Source organism: Staurois parvus, unplaced genomic scaffold (genome assembly GCF_062004578.1).
Source record: "Staurois parvus isolate SC_StPar_1 unplaced genomic scaffold, SC_StPar_1.0 ptg000980l, whole genome shotgun sequence".
In the NCBI taxonomy this organism is placed as follows: domain Eukaryota; kingdom Metazoa; phylum Chordata; class Amphibia; order Anura; family Ranidae; genus Staurois; species Staurois parvus.
The window spans coordinates 2,137,645-2,159,606 of record NW_028318776.1 but is presented as its reverse complement, the minus strand read 5'-3'; the positions used below and the strand labels follow the sequence as shown (position 1 = coordinate 2,159,606).

General features: G+C 38.8%; 1 protein-coding gene across 1 annotated transcript in view; it reads left to right on the top strand.

The window, feature by feature from the left end:
• Window positions 1-21,962, top strand: part of GABRA2 (gamma-aminobutyric acid type A receptor subunit alpha2) — a 242,586-nt gene that overhangs the window by 108,840 nt on the left and 111,784 nt on the right. The window contains exon 5 of the mRNA XM_089657297.1: window positions 11,970-12,190. Coding sequence (XP_089513423.1) covers window positions 11,970-12,190 — 221 coding nt within the window. The remainder of the gene's footprint in view (window positions 1-11,969; window positions 12,191-21,962) is intronic.

Sequence of the window (21,962 nt, the reverse complement as noted above, 5' to 3'; positions counted from 1 at the left end):
TTAGAGAAACAAGATGTTACACATATTCATTGTTTTTTTTTTGTAATATACATTAAATGTTGAACAGTAAAAATACACAACACTCATAAAAACTTAGGGGAAAGAGTAGAGGCAAGAGTTAGGACATCTCACTGCTAGCCTGCAGGGCATATAACCCACAGTATGCACCCAAACGAGAATTTCAGTTCTGAGTTAACACACCGTTTTACCTTCTCTTACTCACTTTACATACAGTACATGTTGTGTTGCCTGCTTGTCTTTTGTGACCCACATGCCTTTGATCTCACGCTCTATGCACATTTGTTGCAGCTGCCATGCTGTTATCTACCTATTTCCTTTCTTATAGCTCTATATTTTTAAGCCTCTGCTCCTGCCATCATTCTCTAACTCCTGAAACCAATCATGCATAGCATTTCTCAAGCAGCTTTTGCACAATTAGAATATTGAAAAAAGTAGAAATTAAATATATTCCAGATTTATTTTGGATTTATTATTTGATAAAGCTTTATTAGAACAGAAGGTTTTCATATGTATCATTTCATCACATAGTCCAAAAATTACAGGATTTGTCTTCATTTCAGTGGACAGAGCCATGTGAACCCATGTTTTTGCATCTGTGAACAGATACACATCCAGAATCACTGGTGTATAGTACAATGATGGAATGAGACATGTGGATACCCTCTGTTATAATTAGACTTTCTGTACCGGGCACTGTTTAGAGTGAGGGCTTTTTGATTGCTTCACTACCTTCTCACCAAAACCTTCATAGTTACATGATCCTGTTGGACCCATGCCCAACTCAATAGAAGCCATGATTTTCATACACTTCTCTGATGATGACCAAAAAGCCTGAAACCTGTTAGGGCACTATACACCAGCAGCTCTAGATGTGCATCTGGTCAGGAGATCTAAAAAGCAATGACATGCATGGCTCTGCCCTCAGTCCTGAAATGAGGAATAATCCTCTAGTTTTTGGGATTGGGACAGCATGACACATGTGAATACCTTCAGTTTTAAGAAGGGTTTACTATGCTATGCACTGTTTAGAATGAGAGCATTTTGATTACTTTAATCCCCTCTCATCATGGTCCATGGGAGAAAGGAAAGAAAATCACTTGATTTCCCCATCAACACAGTCAGTGAGTGTTGATGGGGGAATACCTCCCGCAGCGCTATTGTGTCCTACTGTTGGTGGGGGAAGGGGTCTTTCTGACCAGCAGAACACAATGATTTCTGAAAGCAGCTATAGCCGCCAGCAGTAATTGAATGTAAAAAATCCAACAAGCTGGCTGTACCCAGGTTGCAGTAATGAAAGGAAATGGCTGCACACTATGTTGTGATATTTTACTAGATGAAAATCATGGAAAATATGCACAAATGCACTAATAGTCAGTACAACTAGGAGAGATGTTGATGTGTTTCACTCTTTAGTGCCTATTAACATTACATAACATTGATAGATCAAGTTGGGTACAGTCAGCTTGCCTATAGATGGATCGAGTCTTGGCCAGTCAGTGCTGAACCAGCCAAATTTTGATTCATGTATGGTCTGATGTCCTGATGCATGCAACCTAATTATTAAGAGCATATTCAGTAAAATGACAGCCAACAGTGATTGTATGGTTCATGTGAAATAATTCTTCACTGTGAAAGGATATAGTATAGTAGAACAAATCATTCACATAGTATTTCCCACTCATTCCAATGCAGCATAAGAAGGTTATTGCACAACTCTGTAGGTCTTTATGGAAATGGTCACAAAAACTATATATATATATATATCCTTCATCCACCAGAAACTGCCTGCATGAAGCTGAGCATTGTCAAGCACCAGGAGGAACCCAGGATCCACTGCACCAGCGTGGGGTCTGCAAATGGGTCCAAGGATTTCATCCCAATATCTAATGGCACTCAGGGTGCTATTGTCTAGCCTGAAGAGGTCTGTGTGTCCCTCCATGGATATGCCTCCCCAGACCATCACTGACACACCACCAAAATGGTCATGCTGAATGTTGTTACAGGCAGCATAATGTTCTCCACAGCTTCTCCAGACCCTTCCACATCTGTCACATGTGATCAGAGTAAACCTGCTATTATCTATGAAAAGCACAGGGTGCCAGTGGCAGACCTGCCAATTCTGATGTTGAATGGCAAATGGCAATTGAACTTTTTGGTGCCGGGCAGTGAGCACAGGGCCTACTAGAGGATGTTGGGCCCTCAGGCCACCCTCATGAAGTCTGTTTCTGATTGTTTGGTTAGAAACATACACAACAGTGGCCTGCTGGAGGTCATTTTGTAGGGCTCTGGCAGTGCACATCCTGTTCCTCCTTACAAGGAGCAGATACCGGTCCTGCTGATGGGTTAAGGACCTTCTACGGCCATGTCCAGCTCTCCTAGAGTTACTCCCTGTCTCCTGGAATCTCCTCCATGCTCTTGAAACTGTGCTGAGAGACATAGAAAACCTTCTGCCAATGGCATGTATTGCTGTGCCATCCTAGAGGAGTTGGACTTCCCGTGCAACCTCTGTAAGGTCCAGGTATTGCCTCATGCTACTGACACTGACCCTAGCCAAATAGAAAACTAATGAAAAACAGTCAGAAAAGGTAAGCAAGGAAAAACATGTCATTGGCCTCCACCTATAAAACCATTCTTGTTTTGGGAGTTGTCTCATTGTTGCCCATCTAGTGCACCTGTTGCTAATTTCATTAACACCAAAGCAGCTGAAACTGATTAACAATTCCCCCCTGCTACTTAACTGACCAGATCAATATCCCAGGAGTTTAATTGACTTGATGCTATACTCTGAATGAAAAGTGTTCCTTTAATTTTTTTGAGCAATAATCGCGATATAACAAAAATATCCACCAAAACCCTTTTGCAGCAGATTGTACCTTGTGAAGTAGTGATGACATCATCACTGTGCAGAGAGAGCAGAGGTGTGGGGGGTGCAAAGCAGGTCCTCCCACTACAGACCACCAGCAGAAAACTACAGGGGGGTGGGTATAAGACCAGCCACCCTGCACAAGGTGAAGGAGCAGCAGTGACCGCTCCGTGTAAAGTAAGAAATACAGGAAGAAAACAAAGATTTATGTAAGAAAACACATACAGTGGGGATCGAACGTTTGGGCACCCCAGCTAAAAATGTGTATTAATGTGCATAAAGAAGCCAAGGAAAGATGTAAAAATCTCCAAAAGGCATCAAATTACAGATTAGAAATTCTTATAATATGTCAAAAAAAGTTAGATTTTATTTCCATCATTTACACTTTCAAAATAACCGAAAACAAAAAAATGGCGTTCTCAAAAGTTTGGGCACCCTGCAGAAATAATATCTTGTACTGCCCCCTTTGGCAAGTATCACAGCTTGTAAACGCTTTTTGTAGCCAGCCAAGAGTCTTTCAATTCTTGTTTGAGGTATCTTTGCCCATTCTTCCTTACAAAAGTCTTCCAGTTCTTTGAGATTTCTGGGCTGTCTGTCACGCACTGCTCTTTTAAGGTCTATCCATAGATTTTCAATTATGTTGAGGTCAGGAGATTGTGAAGGCCATGGCAAAACCTTCAGTTTACGCCTCTTGATGTAATCCCCCGTGGATTTCGAGGTGTGTTTAGGATCATTATCCATTTGTAGAAGCTATCTTCTCTTTAACTTCAGCTTTTCACAGATGGCATCAAGTTACCATCCAAAATTTGCTGAAATTTTATTGCATCCATTTTTCCTTCTACTCGTGAGATGTTCCCTGTGCCACTGGCTGCAACACAACCCCAAAGCATGATTGATCCAACCCCATGCTTAACAGTTGGACAGAGGTTCTTTTCATTAAATTCGGCGCCCCTTCTTCTCCAAACGTACCTTTGCTCATTCTGCCCAAAAAGTTAAATTTTAACCTCATCGGTCCACATAACTTGTTTCCAAAATGCATCAGGCTTGTCTATATGTTCATTTGCAAAGTTCAAACGATGATTTTTGTGGTGAGGACGTAGAAGAGGTTTTCTTCTGATGACTCTTCCATGAAGACCATATTTGTACAAGTATCTCTTTATAGTGGAATAGTGTACCACAACTCCAGTGTCTGCCAGATCTTTCTGGAGGGATCGTGCATTCAAACGTGGGTTTTGAATTGTTTTTCTCACAATCCTGCAAGCTGTTCTGTCTGATATTTTTCTTGGTCTTCCAGATCTTGCTTTAACTTCCACTGTTCCTGATGACTGCCATTTCTTAATTACATTCCGAACAGAGGATATTGACATCTGAAAACACTTTGCTATCTTCTTATAGCCTTCTCCAGCTTTGTGAGCGTCAACTATTTTCAGTTTCAGTTTTCTAGACAACTGCTTAGAAAAACCCATGGTGCTGATTGTTGGGGCAAGGTCAGATGAGTCTGGGCATTTAAAACCTTTGAGATTGACATCACCTGGTCTTCCCAGACGATGATTAAGAACAATCCATGACACTGGCAGGTCTCAGCTTGGCAAAGGGGGCAGTGCATGCTATAAATTCTGCAGGGTGCCCAAACTTTTGCAGACACCATTTTTTTGTTTTCTGTTATTTTGAAAGTGTAAATGATGGAAATAAAATCTAACTTTTGTTGACATATTATAAGAATGTCTAATCTGTAATTTGATGCCTTTTGGAGATTTTTCCATCTTTCCTTGGCTTCTTTATGCACATTAATACACATTTTTAGCTAGGGTGCCCAAACGTTCGATCCCCACTGTAGCTATTGTATTTTGAAAAAAATGGTTTAACCTATTTTAGTTTTAAGATAATTGTATTAATGTTAACTGCATTATAAATGCTACAAAAAAAATAGTTTGGGAAAAGTTCACACCTAACCATAAAATAGGTGTGTATTCACAAAGCCATCTTGTGTTAATAATGTTGAAAAGTAAAAAATGTTTTAGGATTGTTTTAAAAGGAAGTTTCCTTACCATTGAGTGCTTTTAAATGAGAAGTATTTGTGCCATAGGCCTGTTTCAATCAGCTTATCATTTGCTTTGAAGAACTGAGCATTTATTGACCTCTACCCTCTATTTTAAATAGATCTACTTTAGTTGGCCAAGTATTGACTGACAGCTAAAAGCATTTTCCTTTTGAGACTAATAGTTTTCCACATTAGTGACCTACACTTATTACTGAATTAGAGATTTGCAATTAATCATTGCAGTGCTGTGTGATGTCTATCTTTATGAGAATCACATTATTCAGTCTTTTATCTCTTATACCCATCTCTATTATCATTTTTACTAAAGCAGGACACTTTCTTACGAGCTTGCAAATGAACAGAAGTAGTATTTGAATTTTTATGTTTTCAGTAACAGCAGGATTTCAGTATATTACCGTGATGTACATTCCACTCATTGATCCAACAAGTAATTGTTTTTTTTCAGAGTGCGAAGCGTCTTACCTGCTATGAAAACAAAACTGATTTACCCTATAACCCATACAATTTCGCTCTTTCAATGTGTTTCATACATGTTTGAGTTGTAAAAAATAAGACATGGTCACTGCAACCTACAACCAACATATTCAAAGGCATTTTAAACCAAACCTTCCTACCTTGTGTTTTTCACTTCCATAAGATGTACATTAATCATGTAGGTTAATGGTATCATCTGTTGCCCTGTATGCACAGCCAATAGTAGAGTAAATCTTCACATTCCAGTGTCAGATGTTTCTGTGTTCAAACATTGGCACGCGGTATGGCACTGAACAGGTTAATGCATGTCTGTAGGGTAAGACCTGACTTATCCTGGGAAGAAATTGAATATCCCACAATCATTGGGTCTCTCAGTGTTGTACTGGTGCAGGTGGAACATAGCTACTGATAATTGGATCTGACAGCATTCACAGACACAGAAAGCTCATGTGTGCATCTGAAAGATTTTATTTATCAAATTAGCATTCCTACATTTGTGAGGCAACACACAGTAGATGGCAACACATGCACTGCAAGTTGAGTGATCTGGAACAGGAAGTTATCTTGTCCATTTGGCGAATAGGGACAGGCTAACTGTAGCAAACCATGGACATAGGGGAATTGATCAGCTATGACACTAAAAACTGCAACCAAAATGTGTGAGCCAATTATTACAAGGTAAGACAAACAAACAGCACAGGGAATATACCTACTTTACCTAGTTAAAACAGCAAAAACATTTGAAAGTGTGCAATGCCTTTAATCAACCCTGTGATAGAAACGTATGTTTTGGTAATAGACTGTTTTTTTTTGTTTAGTTCTTACAGTCGATAGCTGGTTAAAAGTGACTGAAACTGTTGTAAAATTGCTATGTGTGGCCATTTTAAAGAGACAGCCACTGTGCCCATTCTGGCCAAAATGACAAGCCCGGCCTTGACCACTTTGTACTTCCATCTCAAGTGTTTCTCCACTGCTTTTTGCTCCATCCCAGTCTCCACCAAAATGCCTGTCCTTATTTACTGTATCAGTTTGTCCAAAATAAGAATTGTCTGTTTTTCCCGCTAATCAGTTTACACTTTAATCTTCCAAATGCTAACTGTATAGGTTTGAATTTAGTGTAGTGTTGGCTATAACATACTTTTATAATGAATAAAGGTTTATTTGTTTCAAGTACACACAGAACGAGTTACATAAACCAACAAAATAGCAAAAGCACTAGGCACAATAAAACCAGATATTAAATTTAGAGTATGAGGGTGGTGACTTCCCCACATGATGACCTAATAAAAGTCTGAATAGGTTCTATGGGTGCAATACCTAAGTCTCTCCAGTTCATAATGTAGCATATGGTTAGAGATTTGTTACAGTGGATGTATGGGCTATGTACACAGCATGTCTAGCTCAGTGGTGGGCAACCTTTTTTTTCAACTGAGCCAAATCTCGCCAAAACCATGATTGAAATTTATTTTGAGAGCCACATTTTTAAAACTGAAAATACATCTCCCATATAGTAATTCATCCCCCATAGTGTAATTCATCCCCCATGGTGTAATTCATCCCCCATAGTAATTCATCCCCCATATAGTAATTCATCCCCCATATAGTAATTCATCCCCCATATAGTAATTCATCCCCCATATAGTAATTCATCCCCCATAGCAATTCATCCCCCGTATAGTATTTCATCCCTCGTATAGTATTTCATCCCCCGTATAGTATTTCATCCCCCATATAGTATTTCATCCCCCATATAGTATTTCATCCCCCATATAGTATTTCATCCCTCATATAGTATTTCATCCCTCATATAGTATTTCATCCCTCATATAGTATTTCATCCCCCCATATAGTATTTCATCCCTCATATAGTATTTCATCCCCCCATATAGTATTTCATCCCTCATATAGTATTTCATCCCCCCATATAGTATTTCATCCCTCATATAGTAATTCATCCCTCATATAGTATTTCATCCCCCCATATAGTATTTCATCCCTCATATAGTAATTCATCCCTCATATAGTATTTCATCCCCCCATATAGTATTTCATCCCCCCATATAGTATTTCATCCCTCATATAGTATTTCATCCCCCCATATAGTATTTCATCCCCCCATATAGTATTTCATCCCCCCATATAGTATTTCATCCCTCATATAGTAATTCATCCCTCATATAGTATTTCATCCCTCATATAGTATTTCATCCCCCATATAGTAATTCATCCCCCCACATAGTATTTCATCCCCTCATATAGTATTTCATCCCTCATATAGTAATTCATCCCTCATATAGTATTTCATCCCTCATATAGTATTTCATCCCCCCATATAGTATTTCATCCCTCATAAAGTAATTCATCCCCCATATAGTATTTCATCCCCCCATATAGTATTTCATCCCTCATATAGTAATTCATCCCTCATATAGTAATTCATCCCTCATATAGTAATTCATCCCCCCATATAGTATTTCATCCCCCCATATAGTATTTCATCCCTCATATAGTAATTCATCCCTCATATAGTAATTCATCCCTCATATAGTATTTCATCCCTCATATAGTATTTCATCCCTCATATAGTATTTCATCCCCCCATATAGTATTTCATCCCTCATAAAGTAATTCATCCCTCATATAGTATTTCATCCCCCACAGTACTATTCCCCCCCCCCCCTTCTAGTAAGCCAAGTCCCCCGTGTCAATTCACTTACCTTTTGCGTTCCTCTCGCTGTCTTCCCGCGCCGTTCGGGTCTTCAGGGCGGACTGTGAGAGGAGCCTAGCTCCCCTCCCCTCACGTTCGGCACGCTGCCCCGCCTACACACATCCTGACAGCCACATCCGTAGGCCGGATTAAAAGGTCCGCGCGGACTTTTGGGGCTGCCAACCGAGAGGAGGCAGGGGAGCGGCCGACCGAGAGGAGGGAGGGGAGCAGGCGCCCGGCACACAGAAGAGCCGCATTAGACTGGGTAAAGAGCCGCATGTGGCTCGCGAGCCGCGGCTTGCCGACCACTGGTCTAGCTCATTGCCAATGACCTTTGCCATAGAGGCATATCATAAATGTTGCATGGTTATGGTGGAAAACAAATACAGAAGAAAATTAGAAGAGAAAGTGTAAAGGGAAGGATTTGGAATCCAGGAGTGACAAATAGGGGAAAATATATAACATAAAGTAGATGTTGGATATCAGGGCTGGTTGTCAAGTCCCTTAGTGTGTGAACATGAGAAGTAAATTCAGAAGACAATGGCTTTTGATAATGGGGATCATAAGAATATGAACAAGGTGCAGGTGACAAGGTATTTTTTTTATTGAAAGGCAATCATTTCTTCCATGTGCTGAAGGCATGCTAGCTCTGCCAATGCAGGAGGGGATGTGTCAAGTGTCTAGAATTTACATCCTGACACCAAGGAGGAAGTAGTGGAGCAGGGCTTTTTTGGCTCTAGAAATAGTACCAGGAAGCATAGAGAGTAGGGGGACAGTGGGAGACACAGGCGTGTGCGTGTATCCATGATCATGTCATAGGTGTGAAAGACACAAAACCAAGTCTTGTGTCAGTGGACCATCACTGCATGTGTAGCATTGTTTCTGTTGCTCTCCCCTGCCACAAGCAAATGTTTGGAGTAGAAGGAAAAGTTTGATAGAGGGCAACGTTATCAGTATGTGAGAATGTTGTAGCTTTTTCTGAGCTGCCAATCATACAAAAGCCTTTTAGATCAGTAAAAATACTTTAATTGTGTTTAGAATTAACAGCACACTGTAGTTCATCCACTTACAATATTTCGTCTAAGTCCTTCTCCCATGCCAAAACATAATAGAGAATACAGGGATGTGGATGAGCGAGTAGAATGGCAGAAATTTAAGATATAAGGTGTGTGGGCTTCTCTTTCTGGAGGCATGAGGCCTAAAATGGCATCAAGACCCTCTGAAGTGAGGATTTTATTGAAATTGAATTGATAAACCCTCACAGTTGTAAATACTGCAGCCATCATCTGGGGCTGGATTGCTGATTTGAAGCTAGGGCAGTAAATTAATTCAGATACTGATTGAGAAATGCTGTTTACATGTTGCCCCAGGTCCATATCAGGAAGTGTAAACAGGTCAGCGTCAGATTGCCAAGTATATACTGTTGGTTAAGGGGTCTGTCTGTGGAGATTTTAAGATGTGTAACAGAGGATTCCTATACTTTCAGGACAGAAGGAATGCATTAGGGTAAAGAGGTATGAGACCTGTATGTTGGTGGCATTTTATGGGAATGAGGTGAGTGCAATTGTAGAAATGGACTCTTCTAATGATACCCACAGTTTGTCATTACCATGAAATATCCAGTCTAGCACATTGACCAAGAGGGATGATTTGTGATATAGCTCCATATGGGGAAACCTATGCTACCTGCTTGTTGCCAGCAAAGTAATACATTGTCAGGTAGTCAGGCTGGTGTACTTGTTCATATATATCACAGGAGTGCCATTTTTAGCTTGGAAAAGAATGCCATCGGAAGCACTATGCTCTATGGTATAATATGAGTGAAAGGAGACACCTTTGACATGTCCTATTTTGGATTTAGATGAGATCTAAGAGAATCTAAGAGCCATTCATGCAAATCAGGGCTGTGGGACAGTCAGAAAGGGCCATAGTCTCCAGTGAGTGGTACAGAATATCAAGTTTCTGAAGTGTGACCTGTAAACCCCAAATCTAAGTGATCAAATGCTTTATCAGTGTCTATGGATAACAATACATTTTGTGGAGATAACTGGAAGCATAATATATCAGCAATAAGGGTTTTAATGGTGTTATTTTGGACTTTGCGGTTGGGGGCAAAACCCAACTGTTCCAGGGCAATATCTCACTTACTGGGACAGATCTTTCTAGCCCTTGGAAATCGGGGAAAGCTATGGTGTTTGTGTTGATAGTGCATTGAACATGAATTCCAAAATGTTCCTGTGAATCCATCAGACCAGTGTTTTTCCCTGAAGGCAGCAAAGGGCTATCAGATACTTTGACATATAAAGCCCTAACATTTCATATTTACAATCATTAATTGACAAGAGTGTTGATAGGAAGAGATTATTGTGGTTGTTTATTTGTTCACTGTTGCAACACAGTCTGCATTTGACATTTCTTTTTATTTTGTTAATTTACAAATGTTATGTGTAAATTCAGTTTTCAGCTCTCTATTATAGTGAGGGAGATTTACTAAAACTGGTGCACTCAGAATCTGGTGCAGCTGTGCAGAGTAACCAATCAGCTTCTTACTTTAGCTTATTCAATTGAGCTTTGACAATAAAACCTGGAAGCTGATTGGTTACTATGCACAGGTGCACCAGATTCTGTGTACACCAGTTTTATTAAATCTCCCCCAGTGTTTCCACACTGTTTATATGACACCACTAAGCTTTAAACAATGCCCATAAATGTGGTTTTATCAATCACTGGTCTCTGCTGAATAGCTGATATACCAGTTATTCTCTAACTATTTATCAGGGACTTAATTAATTCTTGTGCAGATAATGCACTTGTATTGGTGTCTATTTGCCAAATCAATATTATAGTAAACCTGTCATAAACCCCTATAATTCACACATACGCAAAATGCAAAAACACAAGTTATCTTTAGTGAAAACCAAATGTTAGAGCAGATTCAAAGATATAGGAAGCTTTTTCCTGTAGAGGTCAACCTTGGCCCTTGTACATTCCTGCTTTCAAGCCTGCTATCAGTTACCATAGTAATGGGCAGTCTCACTGTCAGCTATGGAGACTCAGAAGGTGTGATGCAGGGCAAGCGCAACCCATTATAGTACATTATTAGAAAAATGTATTTAAAGTGAACTGCTCAGACTGTAGGCTTCAAATATTTATATATTCTTAATATGCAAAATTAAAGTTAATTTCAGAAGCGTTACAGTTAGTTCGGGTTGGTTTCTCAACAGCTACTTCTAACCCTACTCTCTTTTCCAGTAGTAACTCAACAACCTTCCAACCTTTTAACATAAGCAAAGTGCACCTGTCTTGTGTCTATATTAGAAGGCTTTAGGTCTACTCAGACACTTCTAAAGCTGCTGAGAAACTGACTAGAATTCAGCTTTAGCACCTCTGTTGGGAACTTTGAAGATAATTTGATTCATTGTGCCTGCAGCTACAGAGGTCAGTAAGGGCTTATTTTAAATCACATTTACTGCATATTAAAGTATAAAAATAACTAAATGTCCATAGCCTGGCTGCAGGTTTACACCAACTGCCTGCAAATCCTGATATACTGACTATTTTGACATGCAGTTTTCTTGCTTAATTTGAATTGGCTAAGTTTGTGACAGGTTTACTTTAACTGTAGATTTTCTGCTTTAGTTCAGAACTGTTATTCTACTTTGTGGATAGTTTTAAAATTGATGTATTTTTTCATTTCTCAGTAATGAAAGACACAGCAAAGTACTGTAAACCTTCATAATAATGTTATTTATTCTATGTTCATTAAAATGTGCAGAATTTCACAGAAAGGCAGTTAAGAGTGGCTAGCTTCAAATGTTTTCAATGTTTGCTTTTTATTTTAGGAGTACACAATAGATGTGTTCTTTCGACAAAACTGGGAAGATGAGAGATTGAGGTTCACGGGGCCAATGCGCATTCTTCGGTTAAACAATCTGATGGCTAATAAAATTTGGACTCCAGACACTTTCTTTCATAATGGGAAGAAATCTATAGCCCACAATATGACGATGCCTAATAAGCTTTTAAGAATTCAAGATGATGGAACGCTGCTTTATACAATGAGGTATTTAATTTCTTGTTCTCTATAGTCCTAAGTGTTCATAGGAAGTGTGTATTGATAAGATGTTTTGCTTTTGAGTGGAATCAAATGTTACTAAAGGCAAAACTTTTTTTTAGTTTTGGACAAAGTGGAGAGGGATTAGAACCCTGGCGATGTTTTTATTGCTGTCTGTTTCCCCATTAAAGAGATTTACCCTCTCTATTTGTCCTGTAAACTATTATCATTGAAAGTGAAAGTAAAAGAAAACCCCAAAGTTTGGGTTGTCCCCAGAGAAGTAATGGAGGGGAAATCTTTCAATTGAGTCACTAGTTCTAGACTTGGGGGCCCAAGGGATTTCCTCTCACTTACTGTTTTGGCTATGGGAGAGAAAATGAAGGTTAATCTTCCCAATGGGACACAGATGACAAAAACAAACTGACAGTGGTTATAACCATTCCCTACTCTATGTGGAAAAACTGTGAGAAGCTTTAGGGTAGCTAAATTTATCATACTAAAGATCAGGAATATTCAGAAGTTGGTTCATTATGCGTTTTAAGATTAAACTCCATAAAATATAACCCTTCATTAATCAGTGTATTTCAAACTGTAATGCTACTTTAAATGTAACCTTTGCTTTGCCCATGCAGGACAAAGCATCAGTTTAATTTTAATGCCAGCACATGAAGCAGCACAAACGTATCTTGCTTTATTCCCCTTTCCAATCTATTTGGACAACAGGAGCGAGGGAAGAAAACCCAAGTGAGTGTACACTCCAAGTCATTCTAGTTGTTGCTTAAATGGGGCTGAGCACTCTTTCCTGCCCTCATGTGATACCAAACACTAGTTACATAGGAGGGAGGGGAGTGAGCCACACACTTTCCCACACTTTCTTTTCTCTCCTCGTAAAGGATTGGAATGGCAAGAAAGCAAAGGTATGGTTAGTATGATGGTTTACTTTAATGATAAGAAGTCCATCTTTATCCAGTTGTGGACTTACCATCAGTGTGGGCGTACCACACACCCTTTAAAAAAAGCTTCATCTAAAAAATTAGGGAGGTTTGTGGTATGTCCTTCTTTCTGCTGACATCATTGATCATGACCCACTACATGTGGTCAGGTTAGGTCATTGATGTCACAAGCATTCCTGCCTCTTTGTGTGCAGCTGCAGGGCAGGCAATGGTTCAGCCCTAGCTATTTTTCTTCTACTTATTCCCCTCACAGATCCAGACTAAATTGTTTGTAGAAAATCTAGGCTGCCTGGAAGTGGTGGAATAGCTTGGTGATCAAAGGAAGTGGTTATTGCTTGGGAATTGTAATATGATTCCGGCCTTAATAGTCAATATATGACCTGAGGGCGCTGTCCTTTTTCTGCATGAAAAAGATAACGGCATCATTACAGGAAGATATAGAGCGAGTGAACTTCTTTTGCAGAATATAGTCTTTCATGGCAAAGCGCCACAGCTTTCCAGGGCAATATCTCACTTACTGAGACAGATCTTTCTAGCCCTTGGAAATCGGGGAAAGCTATGGTGTTTGTGTTGATAGTGCATTGAACATGAATTCCAAAATGTTCCTGTGAATCCATCAGATCAGTGTTTTTCCCTGAAGGCAGCAAAGGGCTATCAGATACTTTGACATATAAACATTTTGTATTTACAATCATTAATTGACAAGAGTGTTGATAGGAAGAGATTATTGTGGTTGTTTATTTGTTCACTTTTTATGGCTCTGCTATGCAGTGTCTGCTTACAGTGGAAAGCACACACAGCACACAGTTAACCCTTTGATCTCCCTAGATGTTAATCCCTTCCTGCCCAGTGCCATTGGTACAGTGCCAGTGCGTTTTATTAGCACTGATCACTATATTGTTATTACTGGGGATGTCAGTAACACCAAGTCAGTTCCCCCTAGTGTCAGAATGCCCATCACAGTCCCGCAATCCTGCCATAAGACGCTGATCGCCACCATTACTAGTAAAATTAAATAAATTAATTCCAGTATATATACCGCCATTTGTAAACGCTATAACTTTCCCGTAAACCAATTATTGGGATTGGGATTTTTTTTTAGCAAAGTCATGTAGTAGAATACATTTTGCCCAAAATGTATGATGAAATTAGATTTTTTTTAAACTCTTTTATTGGACATGTTTAATAGCAAAAAATCAAACATATTGCTTTTTTCTCAAAATTGTCGGTCTGTATTTGGTTACAGCACAAAAAATTAAAAGGCAAACAAATACCACTGGAAGAAAGCTCTATTTGTGGGGGGAAAAAGGATGTAAATTTAATTTGGGTGCATTGTTGCATGACTGCGCAATTGTCAGTTAAATTAATGCAGCACCGTAACGCAAAAAATGGCCTGGTCAGGAAGGGGGGGGGGGGTAAATCCTCTGGAGGGCAAGTGGTTAAACACCAGTGATGGTTGACCAAGAAATCAAGTAACTGCTGAATGACCTGAACAATATCCAGGTCAACCATACCCCTTTAAACTTCTCATAGTAGGTATCATTATTTTCAGCTACCATTTCCTCCATAGTATTGTTTAGGGTCTCAAGCGATTTGAGGAACGAAGGTGTGGTAGAGGATTTCCAGTGTCTATGTATCAATTGCGTACCCACAAAAATAAAAAAAAAAACAAAGGAGAGAGTTTTTAGCTTGAGATAGGAATTGAGGTAAAAGGGTTAAAAGTGCTGGAGAGTTAGGGATCAGTTCTTGAGTAACTAGATTTATAAAGATGAATTACAGAGTCCTATAACCTATAAATGGAGGGACATGCCCACCATATATGGAGAAGGGTACCCAAAGAAGCATGACAACACCAGCAGGTGTCTGACTGAGATGGAAAATACGATGGATAATAGCTGGGGTATGGTACCATCTTGAGAGCAATTTAAAATCACTCTCTTGGATGGCACAAGCCATTGAAAGTTTATGAGTATTAACAAAGATGTGTCTGCATTCTTCAGCAGAAATAAAACAGCTGGGTTCAAGCATCCAATTAGCCATATAAGAAAGTTGACCAGGAGAGTTAAAACTAGATACTAAAACATAGATTTTGAATATAGTATGAGTCGGAGGCAAGGGGGAGACGCATAGCTTTCAGTGATAGAGACATAGAAACTCTGCAGCTGAAGAAACAGAATCCAAGACCATTCATGTCACCATGTATGGTTTGGAATTGTGGAAATGAGGGAAATCCTTCAGGCAAGAGAGTGTATCTTATTTGAGTCCAGAAGGATTTTTTTCAGCCTAAAAAGGCATTTGAATGTAGGCCAATAGTAAAAGAGGGGTTATCTAACAACAGATTAAGAGGACTTGGCAAAGACAATAAAGGAAAAAAATTGCAGATAACAATTCCAGCGACCTAAAACAATGTATGTAAGCCAAGGCCAGGAGGAGCGTGATCTAATATCTTTTGGTGTGAGCCAAAGAGCCAAAGAGTAGCTTTAGGATATAAGAGTCTACTTCAAGCTGAAGCCATTGTTTATTATGAAAATTATGAAACCAATCTAGAATTGGTAAATCTCCTATACCTCCCTAGACTTCTGAGCAGGAATATGTTTTTTGGCTGAACCGAGGTTTGATCTTCTTCCATATAAGCTATTTAATTTATTAAAAAAGACTTCAGTAATCAGATAGGCAAAGTTTGAAACATATACAAATATTTTGGAAGGACATCTATTTAAATGACATTAACATGGCCAAACCAGGAAAAGGGAGTTGTAGACCAGATTAAAATGTCAACTTTGGTATGTAGTAAAAGTGAAGTGTAATTTAAATCATAAGGGAGGTAGAGATCTGTCAGTATTTTAACTCCTAGATATTTCACGTCTATAGCTTGCCATTGAAAAAAAATTAAGGCATTAAAAATTGAACTTCTGTCTGTAATAGCAACATCTTTAACATTTCCGACTATGCCAAGTTTACTTTAAAATTACTAAGACATTCAAAGGTAATATATTCTTTTAGAATGGAAAGGATGCTGACTAAGTGAAGTGGTATAAAGCAAAATATCACCTGCACGCAGTGCAGTTTTGTATTCCACATCATTAATAGTGATGTCACGAATAGAAGGGTTGTTACATCTAGCTAGCCCTAGGCGTTCCATTGTGATCACATATAAGAGTGGGGAAAGTGGACACCCTTAGGGCATCCCATTGTTGATCTTAAAAGGGCCCATAGAGAACCATTGATTAGAACCTGAGCAGAAGGAGAAGTGTATAGGGCCATCATTTTATGAATCAGCATGTCACCAAGATTGATATGGTGAAAGAGTGAAGTAAAAATCTACAGCTAAGGTGATCAAACTCCTTTTCAGCATTGACTGAGAGGGAATGCACAACTACTGAGCTAGAGAAGTTAAGGTAAGAGTATTACTTGTGTTATCACGGGCATCATGAGATCTTACAAAGCCTACCTGATTGGTATGGATTATATGAAGGAGAATGGGGTGAAGTCTCTGAGCAGTAAGTTTTACATAAAGTTTAATATCATTATTCAGCAGGGAGATAGAACAATAATTTCTTGGATTAGTTCTATCCTTGCCTGGTTTCAAGAAAACTGAGCCTTCAGCAATTGTGGGAGAAAGGGTTGCAAGTCTGAGACAGAATTAAAAGACCATATGATAGATGGGATAAATTCTGAGGTAAAAGTTTAAAACCGGTTTTAAAAAACCATCTGGACCTGGGTCCTTACCAATTTTGGTGTAGTAAAAATCTCATAAAAGTTCGGCAGAAGAAGTATGTCTAGGGATGGACTGGTAGATGGATCAAGACATGAGAAAACTGTGTCTGCCATATAAGAAATTAGTTCAGCATGCAGTTCAGAGTGAGGCTGAGCAGCGTCAGAGTCTGCTCATATTATATAATGAAAAGTATCAGCCACAAAACATCTGAAGGATAGCCAAATTAGTATGAGCCAAACCTCTGTAAGGAGCGGATAATGTCAAAACAGTCAGAGACAAAGTGTAAGGATGAAGGAATTTCACAAGTAAAGACCTGCTCTTGTTACTGAAGGAACTTATCATGGGTGTTTAAAGACTTTTGATCCAGAAGGTGCAATTTTTGTACCTGGCATTAGTAAGTTCAATCCTGTCTAAGTTATTATTGCTGCATTTGTGCCATAAGTCTAAGTCAGAAATCTTTCCAAAACGAGCAGAAAGTTTTTGCGTTTTTGAGTCTTGAACCATGTGATATGACACTAATTTAATTTTTAATATGATAACATATAGTTTATTTATTTATTTGAAAAAGAACCGCATATTTTGTTTTTAATACACATACTTGGCAGTCTCCAGATCGTTATTTGCTGCTCGCAGAGTTTTAGCTATAAATTTGTGCTGGCTTTCCCCTAATTGAGAAACGACTAGAGGCAGTGGGTATTAGGTCCTCTACATTTTTTTAGAGTTGTAGCTTCACATTGTGGATGTCGAGGGACTTTATAAATTTCGAAACATCGTTGTGTGAATTTGGGTCCTTTTTCTCTCTTTGTAACCCTTTATGACCTATGTGAATAGTATTGCTGAAATGCTTTGCAAAGTATGTATGTCGTGACTAAATTGTGAAGCATCCTCTTTTGAAACAAATGGCTAATAAAATTGAACAGTTTTCCAAAATTAAATCAAAATCAAAATCTTAGTTACTGTAAAAGTGATTGTTTTAAAATGTTATTATTAGCCATTTACTTATAATAGTGTGTATTATGGTTTTACAGATGTATTTAAATATAAAACATGTAGAATTTGATCTTAAAATGTAATCTGTGAATGTTCAAAAGCTTATTTCATCTCATGTTAAAAAGACATTTTTGCAACATATTTCTTAATACAGGGTTTTAAAAAAGACCATATAGAAAAGTCCTTTGAAGTATCTGATAAGCAAGTGCATATATATTACACCTAAGACTGTAAAGATAAAAAAAATGCATTTTCAAAGTAGAATCTTGTATAGCTGAGTTCACCTTCAAGTGCGAAGACACTTTGCAGGATTCTGTCATTTAATTTGCAATAACTGTTGCCCCCAAAATGCTTTGCTCGGAATAGCATCACATGAAAGAAGTGGCTGTGATGGTTTAGAGAAGCTTTGAAGGATAAGTTGTAGAAAGGAACACTGTGTCATGGTGTGTAAAATAGATTTTCTGTTTTCCACTTGAGCTCTCTATACTGCTTCATGCCTTTTTACTGCAAATCTCAGAATATTGACATTGCAACTTGAACAGATCATCTCTCCTCAAATATTTAAGGTCTGTCTGCAGACTAGCAATGCACACAGCTGCATGGGATGTATTATCAGCTGGAACCTGCATCTTAAACTCAAGAGATCATAGGCGCAATCAAGGACCTGAGAATATGTAACATAAGCATTATCTATTCTTTTATTATTAAGACTAAGCTCAAGGCAGAAAAAAACACCAATTAATGCATATAAACAGATGTTTATAAATACTAAGCAATTCAGCACCAGAGAATTTCATTTTCATTTTTTGCACACATTAAAATGAGCATTTTTCTCTATAATATTACTTAACACCCCCCCCCCCCCCCCAAAGAACATTCTATATTTTATGAAAGCATATAAACTGCAGAATAAATAAAAAGATAGTTATTGCAATTTATGTCACACAATATTTGGGCAACTGTTTATTTTCAGATAGATTTTATTGCACGCAAACACATTATAATACCCAATTTTTGGTAAAATATAAAATATGGGGTTGTATTGAATCCATGCATGCCAAGTCTTAAAATTGCGTGAGCCTGTGATATTGCAAAAAACAATGGTACCCAAAAATCTCCATAAGCAAGGCTTTAAAAGGCTTTACAGCTCATAAATTTAGAGTTAAAGTGGAACTTTAGTCAGAAAATTAGGTCCTGGCTCCTTTTTTTAGGTATAGCTATGTAAAACATTAAAAATAAGTGCCTATACTGTTTAAAATCCAGCAAAAATCCAGTACTGTCTCAGCCTCTCTGTACATGCTCAGCTGCTTTCTATTTTTGGCACTGTGCCAAAATCAGAGCCATGGGAGGCCAATCTGCTGACAGCCTAAAGATTTACTGTTGTTGTAAATAGTGTTTGTACAAATCAGTATCTAATTTTGTTTTTTCATTTATAGTTTTTATTCATCAACAACAAAGAGAAAGGATATTTATTTTTCCTACCCAGATATAATAAAAGATAACATTTATTCATTACACCTATGTTTTTGTTAATATATTTACATTGTATTTTAGGGTAAGCTATATCCAGTATTCAGATTGTCTACCCTTCGGTATCCGCAACTGTTAATTTTTTGTTAACAGCCCTTTGCTTCATATATTAATTTTCTTAAAAAATAATAAACATAGAAAGTGTTTACATGCATTATCTAACTTCACAATAGTCATTATACCCAACATGGCACTTGTAGGTGCAGTCTAACACTTACGACAATCTAAGTTAGTTACTTTCCTAGTTAAATAATTGGTACAGAATACAATATACCTGATGAAAGAAACACATACTGTAACTGTATCTATTTGTCATAAGAGAATATAACAGCACCCATATACCATAGGTCACTAACACCATTCATCATCTGAGATTTTTGAGGATTATAATGCACCATTCGTCTTTATGGAGTTAGGGTTTAGTGGTTTTGACCCCTGTAAGTGTTGCATAGTATCTAGATACAAATTTGTCAAGCTCCGGTTAGAGAACCAGGTACTTAGTGTTAGCATTAGTTAGAGTTACTAAGGAAAGTCGATATTGTGCTGTTGACCCTTGTTGGAGTTTGTTCTACTTATATTGCCAGTCAAAGGGATATGAAAATCCCTACACATTTCTGACATTGACGTAGATGCTTTACACAATATTGTGTCAATTGTTGCCCCTCCAAACCTATTTAAAATTCACCCAGTTGTAAGCTGAACTACAGTGGGTTATTTGGTGAATGAGAAAGTGGGGTGTCTAAGATGAATTTAAAATACAACTTGAAGACATCTTAGTTATCTCTTCTACACCTCTTCCTTGGGTCAGCTGATAGCTTCCCATGGTTTCCAATACCATTTCTATGCTAATGACACACAAATCTATCTCTCTACTCCTCAACTCACCCCATCAGTTTCCTCACATATCACCGATTTACTAACAGACATAGAGTGGATGTCACACCACTTCCTAAAAGTTAATCTATCCAAAACTGAGCTCATAATATTTTTTCCCCCACGTGCCTCTTCACCTGATTTCTCGGTCAGGATCAATAGCATCACCATCAATCCATCCCCGCATGCCAGAGTGCTAGGGGTAATGCTGGATTCTGAACTATCCTTTCAGGCCTACATCCAATCCCTGTCCAAATCATGCCGCCTCAACTTCCGCAACATCTCCAGAATATGCCCCTTTTTAACCAATGATACCACAAAGCTCCTAATTCACTTCCTGGTTATCTCTGGACTCAACTACTGCAACTCCCATCTCATTGGCTTACCTTTACATAGGCTATCCCCCCTCCAGTCCATCATGAATACTGCTGCCAGGCTCATCCACCTTACCAACCGTTCAGTGTCTGCTACCCCTCTTTGCCAATCCCTCCACTGGCTTCCACTCACCCAATGAATAAAATTCAAATTACTAACAACTTAAAAAGCTATCCACAACTCAGGCCCCAGCTACATCACTAACCTGGTCTCAAAATATCTACCAAACTGCTCTCTTCGATCTTTCCAAGACCTTCTGCTCTCTAGTTCCGATGTCACCTCCTCCCATACCCGGCTCCAGGACTTCTCATGAGCTTCTCCCATCCTATGGGACTCCCTACTCCAATCTGTCTATCTCCTAATCTATCCACCGTTAGACAAACCCTGAAAACCGTTCTCTTTAAAGAAGTCTATCTTGCTTCTAACTAGTAAACTACCTTTTATTTCCTCCATCAGCTCATCCCCCCACAGATATTACCTTTTGTATCACTCAACCCTTCCTCCTAGATTGTAAGCTCTAATCAACAGGGCCCTCTGTTTCCTCTTGTACCAAATTGTATTGTAATTGTAATGTCTACCTTCAATTTGTAAAGTGCTGTGCAAACTGTTAGCACTATATAAATCCTGAATAATACTAATAATAATCTCTTTCTTGGGGAGATTTTCACTATATTAATAACTTAATAACTTGAAAACAAGTAGTGTGGTCTGGATAGAGTAGTCTTTCCTGTTGTACAAATATGAGGCCAAAGCCAAATGTAGTAAGTATCTGGAACATACTATATATGGCTATTTGACCGAATCAAAGGTATTCCTAATGAGATCACAAGTCTAGAACCAGTACTACTGTGCTGGGCCTGTAAATAAGTAAATAATCTTCTAATTAGCCTTTTAGGTGCTGGCCCTTCTCCCCTCCACCTTCTTCACTGTTGTCATCCTCAGTGCACACAGAGAGGAGAAAGTGGAATGCAGCACGGCTCATGATAGAGGGCAGGAGGAGGAGCTGGCCAAATAACATTTCAAGTTATCCTGCAGGTGATTGGTTGCTAGGGTGGTCCTAGCAACCAATCACCATCTAGCTAATATGAAAATTCACTCTGGCAGCTTTCGCTCCCACCCTCCATCCAGAACTGTGCACCTTCCACTTTCTCCTCTATGTACACAGGTAGGATACCAATTGGAACACTGCTATGGGAGGGGAGAAGGAGGGAAGCAGAGGACACTGCTAAGGGGGGGCAGAGGTCACTGATATGGGGGGAAAGGGGGGGAAGATGACACTACTTTGGGGGGGATTGGGAAGGTGAAGTGAAGGACGGTAGAGGACACTGCTATGGGGGGGAAG